Source organism: Hyla sarda, chromosome 2, assembly GCF_029499605.1.
Source record: "Hyla sarda isolate aHylSar1 chromosome 2, aHylSar1.hap1, whole genome shotgun sequence".
NCBI lineage: Eukaryota > Metazoa > Chordata > Amphibia > Anura > Hylidae > Hyla > Hyla sarda.
In genome coordinates this window covers 445213913-445240606 of record NC_079190.1, presented here as the reverse complement: position 1 = coordinate 445240606, position 26694 = coordinate 445213913, and the positions used below count along the sequence as shown (strand labels likewise).

Genomic DNA, 26694 nt, shown 5'->3' with positions numbered 1-26694 from the left:
CTCCAGATGTTGCAAAACTACAGCTCCCAGCATGCCCGGACAGCCGTTGGCTGTCCGGGCATGCTGGGAGTTTTAGTTTTGCAACATCTGGAGGTCCGCAGGTTGAAGACCATTGCTCTACGCCAACTGGCCATACAGTAACATTCCTTGACTACTATTCAGTCAGCGTGATTTATATAAGAACTTATTCACAGGGCTCAAGTCCTGCAGGAATGCATAGGAACGGAGTTCCTGCACTTTTCAGAAAGCAGGAACACTGTTCCCATTAGCAGGAGTCCTACAGGACCAGCCCTTGAGTGGAAATTTTGAGTTCCCACCCTTTTTTTTCCCCCAGGTCTTGACCCCTGCTGTGATGCACATGGCAGAACCAGTCTAGCGCTCAATCGGTGCTACTGTATATGTCAAGGTTGGTAACTCCTAAAAGTTTCTAATGCAAACTACCCCTATAATATGACATGGAATATTTTAGTTTTTTTATGCTGCAAAAAAAAAAAAAAAACACTCCAGCAACGTTCAGAATTGCAGAATCTTCAATTTATTATGATAACATAAATTGAAGATTGGCAGCAATGGGACCCTATAAAATAATGTAGGGGTCTTTCTTAGGCTTGAGCAAATAATAAATTGAGGATTCAGCATTTTGCAATTTTTTTGTGAGTATTATTATTATTATTATTTTTTATTTTTTTTGCATCATTTGATTTTTCTGGGACAGACTCTTCTCAGTACCTGCTTCTTTGCATCCATTGACCAAGATAGGGATGCGGTCTTCATTTTTAGTCTGACAGATAAGGACCATGCTGATGCCCCATTATGGCTCACTTCAAAGTAGGTTCATTGGCAGGACCAAATGCACATTAGCATTGCCAAAGCGAATGGAAAATAGAGGGTTAAAGGGATGAAAGAAGGGGATAAGGGATAGGGATACACCCAAGGTTGGGGTGTAGAGGTCCATGGTATTTCATAATAAGAGGACAGGGATGGGGACACACATAGGGTTTGGGAATAGGAGTCCATAGTGTATCATAATAAGGGGACGGGGATGGGGACACACATAGGGTTTGGGAATAGGAGTCAATGGTTTATCATAATAAGGGGACGGAGATGGGGACACACATAGGGTTTGGGAATAGGAGTCCATGGTTTATCATAATAAGAGGACGGGGATGGGAACACACATAGGGTTTGGGAATAGGAGTCCATGGTTTATCATAATGAGGAGATGGGGATGGAGACATGGCAGGGATTTGGGTAAAGAAGTCTATGGGATATTATAATAGGGGAGGGGGATGCGGACACAGCAGGAGTTGGGGTTTAAGAGTCCATGGCATATCATAATAAGGAAAGGGGGAATGGAGACACACTTTGGGTTCAGGTATAGGAGTCAATGGCATATTGAAATTTAGGGGACAGGGAAAGGGACACGCCAGAGGTTGGGGTGTGGAAGCACATGGCATTTTATAGTTAGGAGATAAGGATAAGGACACACAGAAGGTTGTGGGAATAGAAGTTCATGGCATATAATAATATAGAAGGGGAGGGATGGGGACACACCAGAGGTCAGGGTATAGGAGCCCAAGACACGTCATGCTGCTCTCCGTCTATGGTAGGCACTGACATATTGGGGTTTATTTACTAACGTGATCCCGATTCTTTTTAGTCGGGTTTTGCACAAAAATTGTGTTGCACGTTCCATGCGGCACAATTTGGGAACAAAAAAAAACAAAACCCTCAATTTTACAAGAAAAAAACGAAAAGGGAGCGTGGCCACGGGAGAAAGTGGGTGTGGTTTCAACAAAAGTGCCGTGTCCCCGACAGTTTTGAAAAAAAAACAACATATTTACTAAGGTTTCCACAGAAAATGTGGTGGATTTGAGCTGAGGAAACCCGACAGATCAGTACAGTTGTAAAAAAAAGCAAAATGTAGGGAAAAGTGCAAAATGTAAGGAAACCTTAGTAAATACCTTGGGAAAATTCCTGTCGGAAATCAAAACCTACAAAGAAACCTACACAACACTCTTAGTAAATAAGGGCCATGGTGTTGCTCTGCCCATTTTGTTCTCTTCCTCCCTCAGCAGGACGGGCAGTTTCTCTTCTTCCTCCATGCAGCGGCTCCATACAACACATGGCTATGTTATGGTTGTGTACATGATGCTTTCCACAGAGGACATTAACATAGAGAATAGCAGATCCAAACAATGCACTTTCATATGTTTTATGACCCCTTTTCATCCATCATGTTTAGTATTGAATTTTTCCACACAAAGGTTGCCAATTTTTTGTTCGTGCAATGAGTCATTTTATCTCAGAAAGACAGCGGTAAAACAAATGTCTTTTTCCTCCGGTCGTTTATTAAAAATACAAAGATCAATGTTGAAATGGCTCATAAGCAAGATGATATCAGTAACTACTTAAAGCTTCTCTACAAATCATTGATGCAACAGGCAAATTGTGTATTTGTGACCAAGTGCGCATCATTACTCAGAAAAATGAATTACAATAACTCAGCCAGACACCGCCATTCATTCTCATCCCTCTTCTCTTCTTTTTTGCTTTTGACTTTCTATTTAGACACTGACACGTCTTAAATCAATTTAAAATGTCGCTGGTTTTAAGTCTCTCAGTTTCTGTCTGTTCTTTTATATTTTGAGATGCACCAAAGAGGCTTTTAAGACAGATAAGAGATCTGCCGGGCTGAGAATGGGAGCTGTGTTATCCACATCTGAAGCTAATGGTACTGAATAGAAAAAGCTCTGAGCGGCTGTATGAGTTTAGATAAAGGATCTGAGCTTGTTCCATAAACAGCGCCCCTCTTGTTCAAAGGCTATATCTGATGTCGCAGCTTATTTCCATTCATGAAAATGCAATAACATATTTAGGCTATAAGTGATGATGTTTCCTGAGGGAAAAAAAAAATACTGTATATACTCGAGTATAAGCCGACCCGAATATGAGCCGAGGCCCCTAATTTCACCCCAAAAACCCGGGAAAAGTTATTGACTCGACTATAAGCTTAGGGTGGTAAATACATCATCCCCCTGTCATCATCCAGACTTCAACCGGGGGGGCCTCTTTTCCACGCTTCAGGCCCGGCCCCGGAATAGTGACAGTGCCTTGACAGCGACGCACAGGGAGGATCATGCGCAACGTCCCTGTGCGTCGTTGTCAAGGCAACATCACTATTCTGGGCCCGAAGCGTGGAGAAGAGCCCCCCCCCCCCCCCCCCCCCCGATGAAGATGGACAGCCCGGAACGACTATCCCTCCCCACTGGACGGTCCTTCAGCACAGATGGCCTGGACCAGCTCACCCTTCCTTCCCACCGAGGGGAGGTGAGTACAAAACAAAAGGGGGTTGGGGGTGTCTGGATGATGACGAAGGCCACAGTGGTCTTCAACCTGCGGACCTCCAGATGTTTCAAAACTACAACTCCCAGCATGCACAGACAGCCGATGGCTGTCCGGGCATGCTGGGAGTTGTAGTTTTGAAACATCTGGAGGTCCGCAGGTTGAAGACCACTGAAGCCTTCAACATCATCCAGACCCCCCCCCCCCTCGCCCCCTTTAGTTTTGTACTCACCTCCACTCGGTGGGACGTTAGGGTGAGCTGGTTCGGGCCATCTGTGCTGCAGGGACCGTCCGGTGGGGAGGAATAGTCATTCCGGGCTGTCCATCTTCATCGGGGGGGCCTCTTCTCCGCGCTTCGGGCCCAGAATTGTGACGTTGCCTTGACGACAACGCACAGGGACGTTGCTCATGAACGTCCCTGTGCGTCGTCGTCAAGACAACGTCACTATTCTGGGGCCGGGCCTGGAGCAGAGAAGAGGCCCCCCGGTGAAGACGGACAGCCCGGAATGACTATCCCTCCCCACCGGACGGTCCCTGCAGCACAGATGGCCCGGACCAGCTCACCCTAACGTCCCGCTGAGGGGAGGTGAGTACAAAACTAAAGGAGAGGAGGGGGGGGGTCTGGATGATGACGAAAGCCGCAGTGGTCTTCAACCTGCGGACCTCCAGATGTTTCAAAACTACAACTGGGAGTTGTAGTTTTGAAACATCTGGAGGTCCGCAGGTTGAATACCACTGAGGGTGGAGAGTTCACTCGAGTATTAGCCGAGGGGGGTGTTTTCAGCACGAAAAATCGTTCTGAAAAACTCGGCTTATACTTGAGTATATACAGTAGATCCTTTTTTCTAACACCCTTTACTAGCAAGGATGTTGTTCTGTGAGAGTGGATTTGACGGACAAGTGTGCCACGCCCCTTCCCATAGACTTGCATTGAGGGGGGGTAGTGTGACATTACAAGGACCATGGCCATGACATCACAACACCCACAGCCCGCACCCAGCATTCGGAACAAAATGTTCCGAATGCTAAGGCAGTAGAGTACCCCTTTAAAGCATTCCTGTTCTTTCTCTCACCCCCTCCCTTTTGGACTGCACTGGAGTGTACCATGTCCACAGTATAGGGTGCAAGTCCACAAGAAATCAAGTAATCTTGTGCCCATACATGAATGAATATAAACAATTCCTTGATGTAGTACTTTGTATTGGTGGTCAGTATGTCTGTATATTGCTGTCCTTACTGTAGATGTCTGACTCCCACCCCCTCTCACATGATTCAGCTGCCACTGCTGAGTTCAGTGAAAGAGCAGAGCAAGAAGATAACCCGGTACTTCCTATTGCTAGGTCTGGTCAGACAAGGAGACCTAGGTCTGATGAGAAAATTAAGGAGATAGTGACCCCTAGTGGCATTTTTTTTTAAAGTTTTTCACAGCTTTAGCAAACAAATTTTTAAAGAAAGTATATTAAGAAAAATGTTTTTTTAAATGGATACTGTCACTTTAAAAAACTTTTGACATGTTGTAGAGACATGTCAAAAGTTTTGATCAGTTGGGGCTTGAGTGTTCAGACCGTGACTGTGACTAAAATTAGCTTTGAGGAGAAGGCGCTAAGCGAGACAAACTTACATCAGTCTTTAGGATTGACTCGGTCAGCTGCACTTTTCTACTTGCCTGTTCTAACAATTAATCGAGGTCTGAACTCTCTTACACCATCTGATTAAAACTGATTTGACATGTCTCTAACACGTGTCAAATGTTTTTTCAAAGGGAAGGTACACTTTTAGGCAGTATTAAATTACATATCTGCACAATTTGGTGCACATTTTTCACTTCTTTCCTGTCCCTTGTGATCTTACCCTTAGGCTCCATTCACAGTGACATTTCCGAGCGGTGGAAATTCAGTTGCAGCAGAGTCCCATTTTTTTTCCATGGGATTCTTCTGCACTGTACACGTGGTGGAATTTCTACAGTAGAAACATCTGCTGCCGAAATTCTGATTCTGGACTCAGATTCCAGTTCCCTGAAGCTCTTCCATGCACTTTAAGTCTCTGGTTGTTCCTCTCTTTTTCCTGTTTCCAAGACGAGACATTGGAGCAGCACCGGCCTAATCACTGCAGTGTTTTTTTGTCTTGGCTGGTGACTGAGTGGTAAGGACTTATTCCAACATGCCATCTCCAAAGTAGGGGGAAGAGTCCAGCAGCAGGGGACCAGATGTTAATGGAACAGGTGCTGGAGGGGACAGGGAAAAGGTAAGTATTACTTTTTTTCTTTTTTCCTGCAGATTTGCAGCCACAACCACTCTCTATGTTGTGCATTTGTGAATTATTCTACCATATTCTGTGCATAGGGGTGAATCTGTGGAATTACCCTAATAGGGTGCCTAAAACAGGATGAACTATAAATGTAGCCTAGGCCATAACACAGGTTGCAGAATCAAAGATCACTGAGTCATGTTTAGACCCACAAGTTTCTGTATATATCTCTGGTGACTGTTGAGTCGTCATTGACTTTCATTACGTGTGATGCAGCAGGTTCAGGCAGCATGATGCAGCAATCTAACGCCGCACAATTGTGGCCAAATGCAACATGCAGTGAAATAGAACACTTGTTCAGTCCTAGGATAAATAGATGGAAAATAAAATGTGTGTTGTTTAGTCTTATTCATTGACAACCTGTTAAATATTGTTGCTTCTATATTTTTTGCATGAACGTACATGCAAACTTGAAATTCCAGATTCTTTTTTTTTTTAAGTTGAGAACCATCATTTCAGCAGTGTTACATTAAAGGGGTACTCCCGTGGAAAACTTTTCTTTTTTAAATCCACTGGTGCCAGAAAGTTAAACAGATTTGTAAATTACTTCTATTAGAAAATCTTAATCCTTCCAGTACTTTTTAGGGGCTGTATACTACAGAGGAAATGCTTTTCTTTTTGGATTTCTCTGATGTCATGACTACAGTGCTCTCTGCTGACCTCTGCTGTCCATTTTTGGAACTGTCCAGAGAAGGAGAAAATCCCCATAGCAAACATATGCTGCTCTGGACAGTTCCTAAAATGGAAAGCAAAGGTCAGCAGAGAGCACTGTGCTTGTGACAGAAGAGAAATCCAAAAAGAAAAGCATTTCCTCTGTAGTATACAGCCCATATGTCCCATCCAATGTGTTGGAAGGATTAAGATTTTTTTATAGAAGTAATTTACAAATCTGTTTAACTTTCTGGCACCAGTTGATTTAATAAAAAAAAAAGGTTTCCACGGGAGTACCCCTTTAAATACTCCTGTGCATACAGCTCAGCCAGAGTGACACCGCTCTACAACATCTGTATGGGTGCAATTGATGTCAGTTTCTCCACTAGCACCAAAGGGCTTCCAGCTGCATCTCGGGCAGGATGCTAAATGTTTCATCCTATCCATAAATGTACTATACTTTTCTCATTGATCACTGAGGAAGTTTATGTCTTTCATACTGGAGGCACAACGTGTGCTTGCTAGATGAAAGTACCTAACCCAGAATGTCTCGTCCCTATCATCAAAGCAGTCTAACAGACACATTTATCAAGTGAAACCGCCTAGTTGACTGTGATGAGAAGAATGGTAATTTCTCTTTCTTTTGAATTCTTTTCGAGTTAAAGTATTCTAGAATTGTGTAAAAGACAGAGACGAAAGGTCAGATTAGTGATGTTTACTAAACTTATCGCTAGGTATTAAACAATCCACCCTATGAAGAAAATGTATATATAAACTCAGAGTTAAGATTGTGCAGAGTGGATTGTTAAAAGCAATACAAGAACCCCAATTTTTGGTAACCTGTCATATTCGGAGTAGAGATCAGTGCAGACCGGAGTTTTTTCCCAACCACTGTCCCTACCTACTTAGATATGGTGACTCCCAACTAAATGATTGTCCCTATACTCTACGTGTACTGATCTTTAGGGAAGTCTGACCAGTTTAGCAATACATGGAAAAAAAACATACAAAATCAGCAGAAAAAGAGTAAACCAGGAATAAGCCAGAAAGTCAAAACCTACAGGGGAATGCAGTACAAAATCAGAACTACAGAGTCAGGACAAGCAAGGTCAGCAAGCAAAAGGCTCATGCAGCAGGTAAGAAAGAAATAGAAGTGGCACTGGAACTGGGCCTTGGGGATTCATTACAGAACCATAGTGGGCTAAACAAGTGACTGCTACTGATCAAAAACACCATCTTTTTGAAAATAAGTTATATGGGTCATACACTGATCACCCTATATGCAGTATTTCCCCCAGGTGATCGGCTAACCATACATGTACTAATCCTGCATAGTATTTTATGCTGAACATTACTGTAAATGTAATATACTGTACAGTATAAATGAGAATTGATGCAGAACTCTCCACCACGATTCATAGTAGGGGGACCTCAGTTGGGGATTCACCTTTATTATGTCCATATGCTGATGGACACTTTAGAGAGGGGTTGTCTTACAAGAGAAAATGTTGCTTTAAAAGGAAAATACATAATAACAAGGGGAAATTATAGAACAATAGTGAGGGAGACAATAACCAAGTCTTAGACAGTGTACAGACTAGACAGTCTACAAATGCACAACAGTAGGTTAAGCTCTCTGAACATCTGGCACATTTTAGACTGTCTAATCAAACTTTGCATCATGTATGAATTTTGGGCAATTGATGGACATTTAGGTCGCGCCACCCTGTTTCAACAAAGCTATGCCCTCTTGTTGTTAGGATTCGGCTAGCTGGATGTGGATCCTCTGTGTCAGCGAGGGATTGGCGTGGACCGTGTCGGTGGACCGGTTCTAGGGTTGCTACTGGTTTTCACCAGAGCCCGCCGCAAAGTGGGATGGTCTTGCTGCGGCAGTAGCAACCAGGTCATATCCACCAGCAACAGCTCAACCTCGCTGACTGCTGAGAAGACGTGCGACAGAAGGACTAGGCAGAGGCAAGGTCAGACGTAGCAGAAGGTCGGGGCAGGTGGCAAGGTTCGTAGTCAAAGAGGATAGCAGGAGATCTGGAGCACAGGCTTTGGACAACACTAAACGCTTTCACTGGCACAAGGCAACAAGATCCGGCAAGGAAGTGCAGGGGAAGTGAGGTAATATGGACAGGGAGCAGGTGGAAGCTAATTAGGCTGATTGGGCCAGGCACCAATCATTGGTGCACTGGCCCTTTAAATCTTAGAGAGCTGGCACGCGCGCACCCTAAGGAGCGGAGCCGCGCGCGCCAGGACGTGACAGCCGGGGACCGGGACAGGTGAGTGACTTGGGATGCGATTCGCGAGCGGGCGCGTCCCGCTATGCGAATCGCATCCCCGCCGGCAATGTCAGTGCAGCGCTCCCGGTCAGCAGGTCTGACCGGGGCGCTGCAGAGAGAGGAACGCCGCGAGCGCTCCGGGGAGGAGCAGCGACCCGGAGCGCTCGGCGTAACACTTGTAGTGCAAGGTACAAAAAATGTAAACAAAAATATGTCTAAAACACATTTAAAATGCAGTGCACTTTTATGGTGCAAATTGGCTGTTTAATTTGTTTGAACTCCCCCACTGTGTTTGTCTAAATGTACTTATGTACTCCATTAGGGACCCAGTCCTCCACATTACGACTATACATTATATGTATTATATAATAAAGAAATTGCAAATATTAAACTCTTCCTGCCATTAAAAAAAAATGCATGTGGCAGAGAAGCCTCTCTCAATAAATCCAGCATGGGCCAAATGGGGTAGCTTTTTACTAGTGTATGAATACTCCGGTCTGGTAAATTCTCCCATGTAAAAATTTAAGGGAAGATTTTTTTCTTTCCCCAAACTAGAACCACATTTGTATGTTGTGTTTTGTATTGCAGCCCAGCCCCATTTGCTTCAACATCAAAGTCCATTGTAGTAAATGTTGGAGAATATAAATAAATACAATATTACGTGATGCAGCAATAACCCCATATGATAGAGGACAATGTTTAACCCTTTCCTGCCCTGCTTAATATACGGTGCACATGAAATAATGTTAATGTCGATATGAAAGGATGTTAATGTTACTGACAGGCAATAATAATTTGGTATACTGACTGTTTCAAAGCATCACAGTATATAGAATTGATTAGAAGATCACATTAAGATGCCCTCTGGTGGAACAAATTAAATAAAGATCAATTAATATTAATAAATCATACTGTGGTGTCCCGGCACCATATTTCATACAGTGCCTTGGTGGGGGGGTCCCCAAAGTCAGAGCCCCTAGGACTGTGGGGGTCAGCTTCCCTAGTTAGCCCCTAGTCACCCCTTAGTAAGTTGATATTTATAAAAATTATCATTGTAAATATGTATACCGTATATCATTACTCACTTGCTTGGCGTCGCAGGACCTTAGGTCATGTGACCCGTTACTCAGAACTCTATGGTATGTTGAAGGATCTTAGGTGGTTCTTGTGTCACGTGTTCACCCACAATGCCGTGTAACGGTGAGTGACAGTTGTTATGGACCAATCCAAAACGTCTCAGCCCCTGCCCATATAAGGGAGCTGCGGCCATTATTCTCTCTCTTGGGTTGCTCTCACTGAACGAGGTAGGACCTTCGCAACTTTCAACTACATTTCCTAGGCCAAAGCCTTGCGGCCTCGACCTATACAAAAGCTGTTGTACTTCTACAATTCCCCGATACTCTCCGCAAGATCATTGGACCTAAATGCACCCCAAAATCCAGCGGATCTATGCTACGGAATCTTTTAAAAGCTAAACTGAGCTTATCTGATCCCAACCAACTGCTCAACTGTAAATAGACTCTGTTATCTGGACTGTTATTGATATTGCCTGCTACAGAAAATCTTCAGTAAAAGTTCTTGCAAGTTTTCAGTTAAACAGTGGTTGTGGACACTCCATTTATTACGCACTCACCTATCGCTCTTGGGAAGGGTGGCGATAGGCCCAGCACCATTACAGTATTTAACCCCCACCCTGGCGTCACAAGTGACAAGGGTTAACAGCGCCCTTTATTATTCAGAACAGCAACACCCCAACTACCCTACATTCCCCCGAGGCGTACCACAATACTATTAATAATAAATAAATAAATAGATAAAACCATGTTTACTTAAAAAGTGGATTTAGTTTGTAAAAGTGAAACATAAACACATAACAATTAAATAAAATGTAATTGTTTTGTTTGTTTTTTTATTCTACCTGCAGGAAAAAAAATCATTAAGTAAATAACTTATATTTATCTAAAAAATTGTTCTATTAAAACGTTTAAAAAAAGATTTGTTTCTCAAAATAAAGCTTATTTATGGCTACATGAACAGCAAATAAAAAAGAAAATGACTCATATAATGTAGTGGCATAAAAACAATTCAGAAAGCATTAAAAAAAACATACTGACCCATAGTGTATAGGTGAAATGTATATGCTACAGGGTGAACAGTGCAACATTTAAAATACATAAAAATGCTAAATGGCTTTTCTATTCTATTTCCTCCAAAATGAGGAGGGGTACTCCGGTGGAAAACCTTTATTTATTTATTTATTTATTTATTTTTTTTAAATCAACTGGTGCCAGAAAGTTAAACAGATTTGTAAATTACTTCTATTAAAAATTCTTAATCCTTCCAGTACGTTTAGCACCTGTATACTACAGAGGAAATGATTTTCTTTTGGGATTTCTTTTCTGTCACGACCACAGTGCTCTCTGCTGACACCTCTGTCCATTTTAGGAACTGTCCAGAGCAGCATTTGTTTGCTATGGGGATTTTCTCCTGCTCTGGACAGTTCCTGACATTAGCAGAGGTGTCAGCAGAGAGCACTGTGGTCAGACAGAAAAGAAATCCAAAAAGAAAAGAATTCCCTCTGTAGTATGCAGCTGCTAATTAGTACTGAAAGGATTAAGATTTTTTTCATAGAAGTAATTTATAAATCTGTTTAACTTTCTGGCATCAGTTGATTAAAAAAAAAAAAAAAAAGTTTTCCACCGGATTACCCCTTTAAGCAATAAGTTGTATGTATCCCTCAAACAGTGGAATCCAAAAGAGAAAGTTGAGCCTCGCTTACACTGCTATTGGGCTTTGTTATGTGGAGCTCCGTCGGCAGTTCCATCAAGTTTAGCAGAGAAAAAAATGGTGCAAGCACTATTTTTTTCTCCACTAAATTCCTGTAAAATTACCGGATCACCGACGGGCCCCTTGCAAGTGAATGGGGGCCATTGGGACCCGACAGTAGCCGTTTGCATCTGACCCGTTTAACCCCTTAATGACCAAGCCCATTTTCACCTCAAGGACCAGGCCAATTTTATCTTTGCGTTTTCGGTTTTTCCTCCTCGCCTTCTAAAATCCATAACTTCTTTATATTTCCATGTACAGACCCATATAAGGGCTTGCTTTTTGTGTGATCAATTGTACTTTGAAATGAAACCTCTCATTTTACCATAAAATTAAAGGCAAACCCCCCCAAAAAAATTTTAGGGACAAAATTTTTATGAAAACCAAAATTTTGCTCATTTTGGAGGGTTTTGTTTTCACACTGTACAATTTACGGTAAAAATGACATGTGTTCTTTATTCTGTGGGTCAATAAGATTAAAATGATATCCATGGCTAGATACTTTTATATTTTTGTACCGCTTAAAAAAAATCTAAAACTTTTTGTACAAAATCAGTAATCTAAAATCGCCCTATTTTGACCACCTATAACTTTTTCATTTTTCCATATGTAGGGTGGTATGGGGGCTCATTTTGTGCGCCGTCATCTGTACTTTTTTTAGATACCACATTTGCATATATAAAACTTTTAGATAATTTTTAATACATTTTTTTTAATAAAATGTGACAAAAAAGCAGCATTTTTGGACTTTTTAAATTTTTTACGTTTACGCCATTCACTGTACGGAATAATTAACAATATATTTTGATAGTTCGGACATTTACGCATGCGGCGATACCAAATATGTTTATAAAAATAAAAATAAATTACGCTTTTTGGGGGTAAAATGGGAAAAACTGACAATTTTCATTTTTATTGTGGGAGGGGATTTTCCCCTTTTTTTTACTTTTTATTTTTACATTTTTCAACTTTTTTTTTACACTTTTTATGTCCCCATAGGGGATTATCTATAACAATCCTTTGATTGCTAATACTGTGCAGTGCTATGCATAGGACACAGCACTGCTCAGTATTATCGGTGATCTTCTGCTCTGGTGTGCTCGATCTCAGACCAGAGCAGAAGACCCCGGGAGACGGCCAGAGCAAGGTGAGGGGACCTCCGGCTGTTATGCAGGATGATCGGATCCCCGCGGCAGCGCTGCGGGCGATCCGATCATCCAATCAAAGTGCCGCAATGCTGCAGATGCCGTGATCTGTATTGATCACGGCATCTGAGGGGTAAATGGCGGACACCCGTGCGATCGCGGATGTCGGCCATTACGGGCGGGTCCCCGGCTGCTCCTAGCAGCCGGAACCTGCCGTGTATGACGCAAGCACCCTTCCGATGCTCGCGGTCATACACATAACGTAAATGTATGTCTTGGTGCCGGAAGTCCGGCCAAACCAGGACGTACATTTACCTCCGTTGTCGTAAAGGGGTTAAGGGTCCGTTTGGCTCAAAAAAATAAATAAAAGACGATCGTACCCTTGACGGCTCAGATGCAAACGGCAATGTGAATCTAGCCTTATCCTCCAAACAGCTTCTTAGGCAGGAAAATAAAAGAGTTAAGGGGAAATGCAAAAATTTGATAAAAATCCTGCAGTCCTAGATGTCAAAAAAAGGGGCTACAGAGTTAAATAGTTTGGTTGAATAAAGGCACATGTCCATCAAATTCAACCAAGGATCAGTTAACGGAAGGGTTAAGAGATTGAAGAATCAAGTCAATATCCACCATACGTCTATTTCATCTATTTTAGTTTAGCTGCCTGGTGAAGGGCTCAGAGGAGAAGGGTGAACTTTGGCCTCCACCAGTTATTGATACTAGCTGGAGGTAAAGCAGATGTGCAAGCATTTTCCATTCCATCAATACCGTATATATCTCCAGCTAAGCTTTTCCCGCACACAGTATCGCTGGCTATATTCATCTGTAAGCATTACAGTAACTGAGAACATGTTGGTTCGCGGGAGAGCTTTCAATCTAATTTTGGGATTCCAGACATGAATTCACCTTCAGGACACATTTATATGATTTAGATAAATCTAGTTGCGGCGTTTTAAGTGGAAACATACAGACTCCATGTAGAAGCTTGCCCGGGTCAGATACCAACCCATAGCCTTCTCTTATCTTATTTATTTCCAGATGCTCATACACCAATAAACTACAACAATAAAAGGGTTATCCACATTTTCAAAAAATAAAAGTAAACACAGTGAACATTAAAAACCAAACTTAAAGGGGTGCTCCGCCCCTAGACATCTTATATCGGGTGTTTTAGAGCATCGGTTGTAGCACCGGAGTTTCGTGATGTCACGGCCACGCCCCCTCAATTCAAGTCTATGGGAGGGGGCGTGATGGCCCCCTCCATAGACTTGCATTGAGGGGGCGTGACCATGACGGCACGAATGGGTCGTGGCCATGACGTCATGAGCCTCCACCCCACATCGCCAGTAATCCGGCACAGAGCAAAGTTCGTTCCGTGCACTAGAAGTCTGGGGTGCCGCAGCCAGGATCGCGGGGGTCCCCAGCGGCAGGACCCCCCAATCAAACATCTTATGCCCTATCCCCTATCCGATATACGCAAAAAAAATCAACATTACGAATATTCGTGCTCAACACTATTCTTGAGATCAGTGGTAGGTCCAGTGGTCCGACTCCCGACAATCAGCTAGACATGAACATACACAATACTTGTTAAGTCATTTTTATGTTATGAATGTACTTTTTATAACTTTATGTGCAGTGTATGTGATATATATTTCCTAAATAGTTATTCTATATACACCACTGAAAGACACTTTCTGATATCTTTTGATTTCTGAAATTCTTGTGTCTGTGGTTTGTTTCTAAAATGAAGAGCAAATTATTTAGGTCAGTTTATGGAGGGGTGCAAGGGACAATAATGAGGGACATTTATCAATGTTTGCTTATGTATTCTTTTTTTTAGTAATTTTTTCCTTACTTTTTTTTCCCTTATGTGTGACTTATTTATCAACTGGTTTCAGCCTGTTGATAATTTTCTTTCACGTAAGCAATTTTTCCTTTTTTACTTTGGTAGTAGCTTTTTCTGCTCCATGTTTGAGCTGGAGTAAATTTAGTCAATTTTTAACCCTGTTGCGACTTTTTTTTGCACAGTTCCGACTGTCGCAGTTAATAAATACCTGACTACCCATAGTCCTTTTGAAAATTATTACTATGTAGTAGTGGAAAACTTGCTTTTCTCGCTTTCCAGTCAAAATGTCGCACGAAAAATCGCGTAGTCGCAGTTGCAACAATTTTGTGACAATTATAGTAAAGAAAACCTGACTAAACCCGTTGATAAATGTCCATAAATATCTACATGTATTAATCTGTCTACGACAACAATTAAAAAATGGTAAATGTACATTAAGGATATAAAGAGATGTGTTTAATATCAAGCACGCACCCCTAGATGCAGTGCACAGTTATGCAATCAATTGAACCAAGTCTTAATAATATAACAGGGTTTCATATATGTTTTTACATTGTACTGCAAATAAAATAAAAAAATATGAATGTTGGTGAAACTTAAAGGGGTACTCCGGTAAAATTTTTATTTTATTTTTTAAATCAACTGGTGCCAGAAAGTTAAACAGATTTGTAAATTATCTGTATTTAAAAATCTTAACCCTTCCAGTACTCATCAGCTGCTGTATGCTCCACAGTAAGTTATTTTCTTTTTGAATATTTTTTTTGTCTGACCACAATGCTTTCTGCTGACAGCAGAGAGCACTGTGGTCAGAACTTCCCGTGGAGCATAAAGCTGCTGACAAGTACTGAAAATGTTAAGATTTTTAAATAGAAGTAATTTACAAATCTGTTCAACTTTCTGGCACCAGTTGATTTAAAAAAAAATAATTTCACTGGAGTACTGCTTTAAGGCCCCGTTCACACTACGGAAAATTGTACATGCACCACACGCCATTGATCTCATTCGGTTTTGTGGTGCTTCGTACACACAAGTTCGACGACAGAACACCCAATGATTTTGATTCCTGGGGTGGATTCAACATGTTCAATCTTCCGGCAGAATCCATCAGAAAATCCATTTGTCAAAGGGACTGCAGATAATGCTGATAATTTCTGCTCTATGCAGAAGATTACAGATCCATGGAGGAAACAGAAATGACATTTTCCAAGTGTGTGTCAAGGGGATGGAAATGCTGCAGATTATTTAGAGTGTATAATACATAAATGCACAGTAGCATATCTACACCAACCACCTATAGACCACCTTGGTGGTCCAACAAAACCCTTTTTCCCATATATTAAAATTTAAATGCACTTTAAAACTAGACACACCAATTGGTTTGCCTAGTATTAAAGTGCATTTTAATTTTAATATATGGGAAAAAGGGTTTTGTTGGACCACCAAGGTGGTCTATAGGTGATTAGTGTATATTGACCCACCATATATTGGTCCTTTAGGTGAATATATCTACAACAACGTCGCTGCTGATTTGCCCCTGTAAATTTCTAGTGCAAATCCTGTTCATTGGAAATAAAAAAAATTGGTGTAAAAAAAATAAAGAAAATCCACAAGATAATTGTCGATGCTGAGCATAGCAGGTACATTCCTGCATACATGTTTTCTGTGCCACATGGAGAGTCCCTAAAAATCTCATTCACGTTGCTGCTATTGTAATATGCTGTAGACTTTCATTTGCAAATCTACTGCAGATATCCCCACTGTGTGAACATAACCTAAATATTATCACAGTATAGACAGTAATTTAACTCTTTGCACCATCTTAATAGCCAGTTTCTTGTTTTGAATGTTTAAAAAAGTTCCATAATAAAAGGTAGATTTCCATAGCATCCACATTAAAGGGGTACTCGCTTGCCCGAATGTTCTGAACATCCTGTTCAGAAGCTTGAATCGGGTGGCCGCATTTGTGATGTCTCAGCCACGCCCCCATCGTGATGCCATGCCGCGCCCTCTCCATTCATGTCTATGGGAGTAGGAGTGATGGCCGTCATGCCCCCTCAAATAGACATGAATGGAGGGGGCGTGGCGTCACATCTCAAAAGGGAGTGGTTGCGATGGCAAGATTGCGGCGGTACCCCTTTAAATAATGCAATTGAGAATCTAAAACTTAATACTTCTGTTATCTAAAGTAGAACAACATTTTTTTGTATAGATCCTAATCTTTACCTAGAAGATAATATATGTTTTCTCGTGACCTCCTTATAAGTGCCTATACTGTATTCTTCCACTGCTTATACTTGTTATTTTTCCCATTTCAGCTCCTTCACTAATTGGTATGGTGAGGAAAGACTGGGCCTCTCAGAACAGCATTGCTCTATCATGGCAAGAACCCGACTATCCTAATGGGGTCATTCTGGACTACGAGATCAAGTACTATGAGAAAGTAGGTCTTGCTCAGCATTCCAGGAAAAACGCTTAAGATGCAAGTAGTGCTTTCTTTCTGTCTTCCTTTCTGTGTCTTCTTGTATAGGGTTAGCATTTTATACAGTGTTGAGCAGAACAAGTTGTAACTTGCAAAAACATTTATTTTTTTTTACTAGTAACTCGATTACTAATAAATATCCTGAATTACATTATTAACTGGGGGTCTATTCAGACATCATGGGGCTCCCTAGCTAAAGTAAAAATAGGCCCAAAGCCTTATTGAGAACTCAAATGTAAATGTATATGTTTAATAATGTATAGGGGGTCTTTGTTTTTAGACTTGATAAATGACATAATTCTGGCTACATGTAGTTATCACTAGGGGGGATATCTGTTGGCATTTTACCAGGAACAGGATGCCGATATATACTGTGAAGAAAAGAAGCGGGTGTCATTCATTTCAATGGCCCGAACAGAGTCGTATAGGAGCTCCATTCGGGCAGATTTTTCCTAGCATATGCTTTTTTAATGAGACTATGCGGTTGAGTCCCATTAAAACAGTTTATAGTAGCAAAATGCTGCCAGAACTGATTCGCTAGGTGACTCGGGCTGTTGAAATGAATGGCACCCTTTTCTGTCCCCCACAGAATATGTTGGCATCCTGTTCCTGGCGAAGTGTAAAGGTAGCCATACATATAAGATAGAGGTAGTATGTTGGTTGAGCAACTGTTACTTAAAGGGGTATTCTGGCAAAATACATCTTATCCCCTTTCCAAAGGGACCCCCTGCGATCTCCGTGCAACACCCGCGGGGCTGCTTCTCCAGACTTGGAAAACTTCTGTGTTTCCGGGACTGAAGATGTGACATCACACCACGCCCCTTGTGATGTCACACCACGCCCCCATCAATCATGTCGATGGGAGGGGGCATCCCAGTGACGGCCCCCCTTATAGGGGATAAGATGTATTTGGCCGGAATACCCCTTTAATGATAGTCTGATAAACGATTGTTAAAGTTGTTCATACTAGCCATGAAGATCAATGACATGAAGCCAGGGGTGAACAATCATTTTGGGAATGTTCTTGGGCACGTTCTTCTCTGATCAAATATCTTCTGTTTAACTATCACTGAAAATTTTCAAACACAGCAACTTCTTTCCAGGCATCAGCCGGCTAAAACAATGGCTCATTACTAAGTTTTTATTTGATTATATTGGTTGAAATCATGAATTTTCATCAGCTTTAATCTAACATATATGGATAACTTAAAACATTACTGTCACTGTGGCATGTAAAAAAAAAGTTTGTGACATGATCAAAAGTTTTGATTTGTCGGGTTCTATAGATTAGTGGGGATCACAGCAAAGAGACCCCAACTGATCAAAACTTTTAACTTTTTAAGTGACAGTAATTCTTCAAGCTGACGAAAAACAACAGATACATGTTGGCCTAAACTGTGGATTTCGTCAGACTAGACTGATGTTCCAGCATCTTAGATGTCACTTAATGAAAATCTAAGCAGATCTTAGAACGCCAAGACCAAGAAAAGAACTTACATCCTGATTCCTAAATTCTGATGACTGTATCACTATTTAGGAGACAAGATATAAGACTGGGAGCAGCACAGAAAGCAGAGAAGTCCTCAGTAAACGGTGGCAGCAGGGAAGAGACCTTAAGGTCCCTATCAAAACACCCCCTGCTTTGAAACCCCTGTTGTAGTTCCTTGGTACCCTACAGAAATCCAGATGGGAAGTGCTGCTACAATAAAAGATAAGCTTCAATAATTCACCCTATAAGATAAATCATAAAAGAAATTGACAGTGGGCCTCATGTACAGCTATTGGAGTTTGGTGTAAGTTATGGTAAAAAAAAAAAAAAAAGTATGGTGAAGTGCATCTCACTCTATTTATTGATAACAGTTGCCAAACATGCTCCCAAACGTTCCAGTTTTTCCATGCATGCCGTCGCTTTCAGTTAATTTTCCAAAAGCGGTTTTCAATTTTTTTAACGATCCAAGTAATACATAAATTGGTTGTTTTTCATATAATACCTGTGTGTTTTTGGCCCCTTTTCAGACTAAAGTATAGTGGATAAGATGTCTGATCGCGAGGGACTCGCCACTGGGGACCCCCACAATCTCTCATCCATGCGGGATGACTGGCAATGCGGGGTGGAGGCTCGTGACTTCACGATCAAGCCCCACTCATTAAGTCATAGCCATGCCCCCCTCAATGCAAGCGTATGAGAGGGGGCGTGACGGCCCATAGACTTGCATTGAGGGGGCATGGCCATGACATCACGAGTGGGGCGCGGCCGTGACGTCATGAGCCTCCGGGACTGTACCCGAAGCTCTAAACGAACGCCGTTCATGAATATGAGGGAGTACTCAAAAGAAATTCACATTGAAAATGAATAAAAATAAATGAGGGAAATTATGTTTATAAATAAAAATAAAAATTGATACACTTTATAATGGATCAACACACAGGTATATTATGCATAACAACCAATTTATGTATCCAAGGTATTACAGCGGAATATAGTGTAATATAATGTAGAATATAGAAACGTTTGCTTTCTTTACCCATGACATTTCCCTACTCGTGTGACCCCTGCAGCCTAGATTATGTGCTCTTTCTACAGAACTATAAAAACAAGGTATTAGAGAAATGTAGCTTTGTGTTTAGGATTTCCATGACCCGTCATTCGATTTATTTGTTTAGTAATATAAAGTAGATTGAGAGCGCTGACCTCCCTTTACACTAAAGAAGTTACAGGCAGTGAGATTATTAGAATATAATGCCAGCCTCACGCTCCAGTCCTACTGTCAATGCTAAACACATCTATCTGTAAGACTAATAAGATGGATACAGAAGCCTGAATAAACGGTGGGTGCCCTGAAGGTGTTTTCTTATTATTATGATGTGAGTTTAATATATTTACAGGTTACACTACGTTCAACAAGATTTCATTTACACTAAAATGGTATCTGCCAGGGATCTCATAGACAACTTGTTCCAAGAAAAGAGAAATACAGTGACCCCCCGACCTACGATGACCCCGACATACGATCATCTCAACATACGATGGCCTCTCAGAGGCAGCATCAATATACGATGCTTTTGTATGTCGGGGCCATCGCATAAACGGCTATCTGGCGGCGCAGACTGCTTCAGCTGTAACCGGATAGCCGTTTACGGTGCCCCGTGTGGTCCGCTGACAATCACTTACCTGTCCTCGGGGCTCCGGCACGTCCTCTTCGGGCTCCCCTGCATCGTCGGCGCTCTCCATCGTCGTCATCACGTCGCTGTGCATGCCGTCCCGTAATCCAATAGGAGCGGCGTGCGTAGCGACGTGATGGCGGCGAGGGAGAGCGAGGATGTCGGGGAAGCAGAGGCCTTGCTGGAGCATCGGGGACACCCTGGGGACGCGGCGACAGCGATGGAAGGCGACATCCAGGGCAGCGGTGATGGTCCGGAGCGGCGGGGACAGTTGAGTACAACTTCCTCCACCAGTGGTCTTCAACCTGCGGACCTCCAGATTTTGCAAAACTACAACTCCCAGCATGCCCGGACAGCCGTTGGCTGTCCGGGCATGCTGGGTGTTGTAGTTTTGCAACATCTGGAGGTCCGCAGGTTGTAGACCACTGTCCTATACTTTTCATTGCACGGATCCCTCAACATACGATGGTTTCAACAAACGATGGTCCATTTGGAACGTACTACCATCGTATGTCGAGGGACCACTGTAGTTAAATTTCCTTTTAAAAACTTTACCTGTTGGTTTACACACTTAAATTCTGCAGAAGAATACGCTATGATACGGGATGGGATAAGATAATGATGTGGATGAGATAAGAAGATGGTGTGGATGAGATTTTCGACAGTATGCTTGTTCTATTGTAGATTCCTTGCAGAGTTTCTGCGTAAGGCCATGTTCACATGGGCGAAAATGGGAGGAATGCTTGATTCAGCTGCACTAGGAACACTGGCAAATCGCCATCTTTATAGACGACAATGCATTTCCGAGTGGAATCTGCAGAAACATTAAACGGTTGAATGTTCACAGTGCAGCAGAATCTCACTGAAATCAATGGGACTCTGCTGCAGCAGAATTTCCGAGTAGAATATATTCCTGGAAAATTTCTAAATGTCTCCACTCCCAGTGTAGCAGGGGTGAAATCATCAGTAATTTTTATAGCTAAATTTGCAGAAATTTCTATATTTCTCCATTTTCTTTTTGTATCTTAGAACACAACAGCAAAAAAAAGCCCTCCCACAAAAATGATCAATGTTTGGGTCCATTATCGAATGACATGACGTAAACAAATTGTAGTTTATTTTCTCAAGTCTTTCTTGTGGAGCTATTGTTTCGTTCTGGCCCCTTGCTGTACCCCATGCACTGAGACTCATTGAATCTAACAATAGCGTATGTGATCGGAAGATATAAGAATGTTGTAAACAGAAAACTGCCCAAGCAGTACGGGCTTGTTCACTTAAGCAAAAAACAAACATAAAATATGCACCCCAAAAAAAATCTCTAATTGATTTCAAGGGAGCCCCAGGGGGTGTTTAAAAATACATATGCTTAAAAAAAAAAAAAAAACAACATGCAGAAAATGGAAATGATGTGTCCTTTTTCTGAGTGGTTCCCCATGGAAGCTCATATTGTCAATTTGTCGATAGGAATTATAAAAAAAAATAATAATTTAATAAAAATCACATAAAAATCTGCACCAAATTCCGCACAGCACCTTGACTCGACTGTTCTGGTGTGATTAAGTATTACTTCTCCTATCTGGGGGTGATGGGTGGTTGCGGAGAAAGAGTTCCCTTTCCCCTGTTTTTTTTTTTTTTTTTTGGTCTTTTCTTTTGCTTTTTTATTTTTTTATTTCTTTTGCTTTTTTTCTACACATTTTTTTCTCTCTTTGCTATATCTCTTTATCTAACATGTGCTACTTTAGTTTGGCCTTTTTTCTGTCAGGGGCACTTCAGAATGTAGAACCACCCCCCCCCCTTTCATGTTATTATTTGTTGTTTTGGGGGCTTATATAAGGATCTCGCTGCCTGTTGTGCTATCTGCTATTGTAATTCTCATTCTTATACATGTCATAAGCAGTGTTTTCTGGGTTACAGTTTTCGCCAGTGTGAATTTAACCTTAGAAGTAACAATCCCTAGGTGTAATTTTTTGTAATGTTAGATCTCCACTTAGTCCAATGTCAATGTTCCACTGCCCATCCATACATTAGGGAATGTAGCTGCATCCTGTTTAGCTGGCTTTATATACCGTATATACTCGAGTATAAGCCGACCCGAATATAAGCCGAGGCCCCTAATTTCACCCCAAAAAAACAGGAAAAGTTATTGACTCGATTATAAGCCTAAGGTGGGAAATAGATCATCCCCCCATGTAATCATCCAGACCCCCTGTGATTAACACCCTCATCATCATCACCTGTCATCATCCCCCCTTTATCATCACCGCCTGTCATCATCCCCCCCTTCATCATCCCCACTTCATCATCACCGCCTGTCATCATCCCCCTGTCATCATCCCACACCCCCCTTCATCATCACCGCTTGTCATCATCCCCCTGTCATCATCCCACACCCCCCTTCATCATCACCACCTGTCAATGTCTGAACAGTGGTCTTCAACCTGCGGACCTCCAGATGTTTCAAAACTACAACTCCCAGCATGCTAGGAGTTGTAGTTTTGAAACATCTGGAGGTCCACAGGTTGAAGACCACTGCGGCCTTCCTCATCATCCAGACCCCCCCCCAACCCTCTTTTGTTTTGTACTCACCTCCCCTCGGTGGGAAGGAAGGGTGAGCTGGTCCGGGCCATCTGTGCTGCAGGGACGGTCCGGTGGGGATGGTTAGTCGTTCCGCGCTTCGGGCCCAGAATAGTGATGTTGCCTCGACGAAGACGCACAGGGACGTTGCGCATGAACGTCTCTGTGCGTCGTCGTCAAGGCATGTCACTATTCTGGGGCCGGGCCCGAAGCACACAGAAGAGGCCCCCCCGGTGAAGATGGACAGCCCGGAACGACTAACCCTCCCCACCGGACGGTCCCTGCAGCACAGATGGCCCGGACCAGCTCACTCTAACTTCCCACCGAGGGGAGGTGAGTACAAAACAAAAGGGGGTGGGGGGTGTCTGGATGATGACGAAGGCCGCAGTGGTCTTCAACCTGCGGACCTCCAGATGTTTCAGAACTACAACTCCCAGCATGCCCGGACAGCCGATGGCTGTCCAGGCATGCTGGGAGTTGTAGTTTTGAAAAATCTGGAGGTCTGCAGGTTGAAGACCACTGAGGGCGAAGAGTTCACTCGAGTATAAGCTGAGGGGGGTGTTTTCAGCACGAAAAATCGTGCTGAAAAACTCGGCTTATACTCGAGTATATACGGTAGGTTTGGGTGCCAAGCATTGGACTAGATGCGCAGTTACTAAGTGCACAGGCTATTTAGGTAGTGCCGCCCCCTCTTTAGTACAGGTGATACACCCTGGTAGGGAAGCAAGTTGCACACCCCTACGGCCAGTCTTATACTCTATATAATTTGTGTCATTTCTTGTCAGCAAAAGTTGGCAAGTTCCATTGCCAATTTGAAGTGTATTTCAGATGCCAAGGATTACTAATTCCTCTCTGCAAGGAAACTTCCACTGACCAAGCTTTGTTAGGACATAAAATAAAACATTTACATAAGTTAACATTATGTTTATGCTAACAGTGCATTTTCTGGGCGAGGAGGTTCGTTAGAGCTCATAATGGGTGCAAAGATCACACTATTACTTTACTACAAATTTGCAATTCGCAAAGTTAAGTCATGTCGCATTTCATAAGATTACCAATAATTAGATGCAAATACTATGGTAATAAGTGATTCATGTGACATTTTCAGCCCCAATTCACTTGCATAGACTTAAAAACAAGAAGAACACAGCAAATTAAATTGCAAGTACAGTGCTCCTCCTAGGTGTCCCCTATTATTGTTTAGTTGTTGTTCTGATGATTTTTATGATCTAAATAATTGTTACACACATTTAAAGGGCCAGATACACTGAAACTTTCAATGCAACAAGTTGCCAAAAGCAGGATCTAGAACAGATGAGAAACTGGTTCTATACAATGTATGTTAATTGATCGTTTCTATGATTATAGGATTTAGGGATGTATAATCATTACAGGTTCAATCTGGACTAATGTGTTTTACATTTGAAGATAAAGGCACTTTCTATTGTGATGTGGTTATGAATCGAGGTTAGATTAGAGGGTAGACATTAGATGGTCAGACGATTAAGCTTAAAAGGGTGCTCTGCCCCAAAGGATAGAGGATAAGATGTCTGATCACGGGTGTCCCGCTGCTGGGACCCCCTGCAATCCTCCTGCAGCACCTGGAATTTTAAATAGTATGTTTAGAATGCTGGGTTCCTTTGGCAAGAGGACATCACTCCACATCCCCTCTATTCATGTCTATGTCGGCCCTCGTGAGGTCCAGAACACCCCCTCCCATAGACATAAATGGAGGGGGCGTGACATGACGTCATGAGGGGACGTGGAGTGACACCACGTTTCCCACCGCATGGAACCCAGCATTGTAAACATACTGATTAGTATGCCGGGTGGTGCAAGGAGATTGTGGGGGGTCCCAGTGGCGGGACCTCCACGATCAAACATTTTATCCCCTATCCTTTGGATAGGGGATAAGATGTCTAGGGGTGGAGTACCCCTTTATTTAGCAGGTGCATCTAACAGGTGATACTATGAGGTCAACTTTAATCTGATAACATCTGTAGAAACTAAAATCTAGTTTTGCATTGGCTTAGTTAAAGCCTCTAAGCAGGGCTCTAGTCCTGCAGGAATGCATGATAACGGAGTTCCTGCACTTTTACCACAGCAGGAACACAGTTTCCCTTGGCAGAAGTCCTGCAGAAGCGGAAATCTTGAGTTCCCACACTTTTTTCCCCATGACTTGACCACTGCCTCTAAGGCTGATATGTTGTGGGAAGACATGAAAGTAGCGTTTCAGGCATACCAAAATTACCAATATGTCTGAATTAGGGCAGAACTGTCAGAAGAAGAGGGCTACAATTAAAATGTGAATGACTGATGTAAATACAAATTCATAAATCGGAGTGATTATTACCAGTGATGAGCAGCAAGGGCCATATTCTGTGAATATATGGATTAATATTCGTTCTATGTCCGCGAAATTGGCATATGAGCTATGTTCCTTCTCTTTTTCTTTCCATGCAAAATTTTGTAATGAGACTCGCATAGTGTAGCGCCTAATATAGCGCAAAGACTTTCCTATTTCCGTGTCCAGTTCTAATTATATTTAATAGGGGTATTATTATCCAGTGTTGTTTTTATATATATACCTTCAGTACAGTTTTCATAGTATATCTATAGATTATATTTTATATCTCGTAAATAGTCCGAAGCAAGGGCCCTGCTAAGGACCTCACTCCACTAAGTTTATTTAAATAAATACTATTTTAATTTGGAAACTCTCTCTCATTCTCTTTTCTTTTTATTTATTTTATTACTCTTTGCATTTTTTCTTCTGTTCGTTCTCCTATCTCTCACCCCTAGCCTAGTAGGACTGTTACCCATTTTTTGTCTCCACTTGCACTTTAAGGGAAGTCCTGCAGAGTGAACCAGGTGATCCTGATGCCCCAATGGGATCCCCCTCCCTAAGCCTTTATATAGTGTAGGGGGGAGGAGTTGTTCAGTTAGGGTTTTTTGAGTGGTGTAGTCCACAGTTTGCTGAGGTACAGTGTGGAGAAATGTGAAGTCTGAAGAGGCCTTAGGAGAGAAGAAATCTAAAATCTGCAGCCACCCAATCCTCAGAAACCCCATCGCAAAGGCTCCCAAGGGTTACTCTGCATCTCCCCTGTTTTGATCTGTACTGTAAAGAATATTACCATCATACCCGCATCAGTAAAACATGGTTTTCCTTTACCCTGCATTGTGGTCATTATTTCCCCAGCACTTGGCCCAGGAGAGCTATCTAAACCTTGTAACATGGAGGTTAACATTACCCTGACGTCACGAACTGTGTATTACATCATTCACCCCATAGACACCACATACATTCTACTTGTTCTTGTATCGACATGGTTTTAATAGACAATATGAGAAATGGATATGAGAAATTCTAAAATGGATTAGGTATGCAACTTTACCCTAATTGCAATGAAAACAGAAGCAGGATTTCCAGGCCATCCCTTTAAAATGCAGCCAAACTAGATTTATTTGCTTGAAGAACAATTTCATATTAAAAATCAAATAGTAGAATTTATAGGATACATTTTAATGTCAGCGGATTTAAAGTGTTATTGGATGCCCTAAAGGCAGGAATTAGAAGAATATTGCTAAGAAAGATAACAAAGTGGAAGAGGTTAAGTTAAAAGCAAGCAATAGATATGAAGCTAGAATTTGATCTATTACAATGTACTTATTTATCTAATCCCATAGCAATAACAAAACTGAGATGGGAAGAGGCAGTAAGTACACAACAACACTAAGAATTTTAAGGCAAATAAAGAAACTCTATTTTATGAGGCTAAATATAGTATAGTGGGGGAGACCTCAGGTAACCTATTGATAGACAGAATTGCCAACCTGATTTTTTTTATTTTTTCTGGATGCCTTACCCAAATATCTCGGACACTAAACAGTTTTTTTAGCAGACACATTGGAAAACCGTAATTAATTAGAAGAAATATAAGTAATGCCGGTATATACCGTATTTTTCGCCGTATAAGACGCACTTTTTCTTCCCCAAAACTGGGGGGAAAAAGTTGGTGCGTCTTATACGGCGAATACACCCCTATCGCGGCGGTCCCTGCGGCCATCAACGGC

General features: G+C 42.0%; 1 protein-coding gene across 2 annotated transcripts in view; it reads left to right on the top strand.

The window, feature by feature from the left end:
- Positions 1 to 26694, top strand: part of EPHA6 (EPH receptor A6) — a 1030110-nt gene that overhangs the window by 666518 nt on the left and 336898 nt on the right. For both annotated transcript variants that reach the window (XM_056559324.1, XM_056559326.1), the window contains exon 6: positions 16721 to 16845. In XM_056559324.1, the coding sequence (XP_056415299.1) occupies positions 16721 to 16845 (125 nt within the window). The remainder of the gene's footprint in view (positions 1 to 16720; positions 16846 to 26694) is intronic.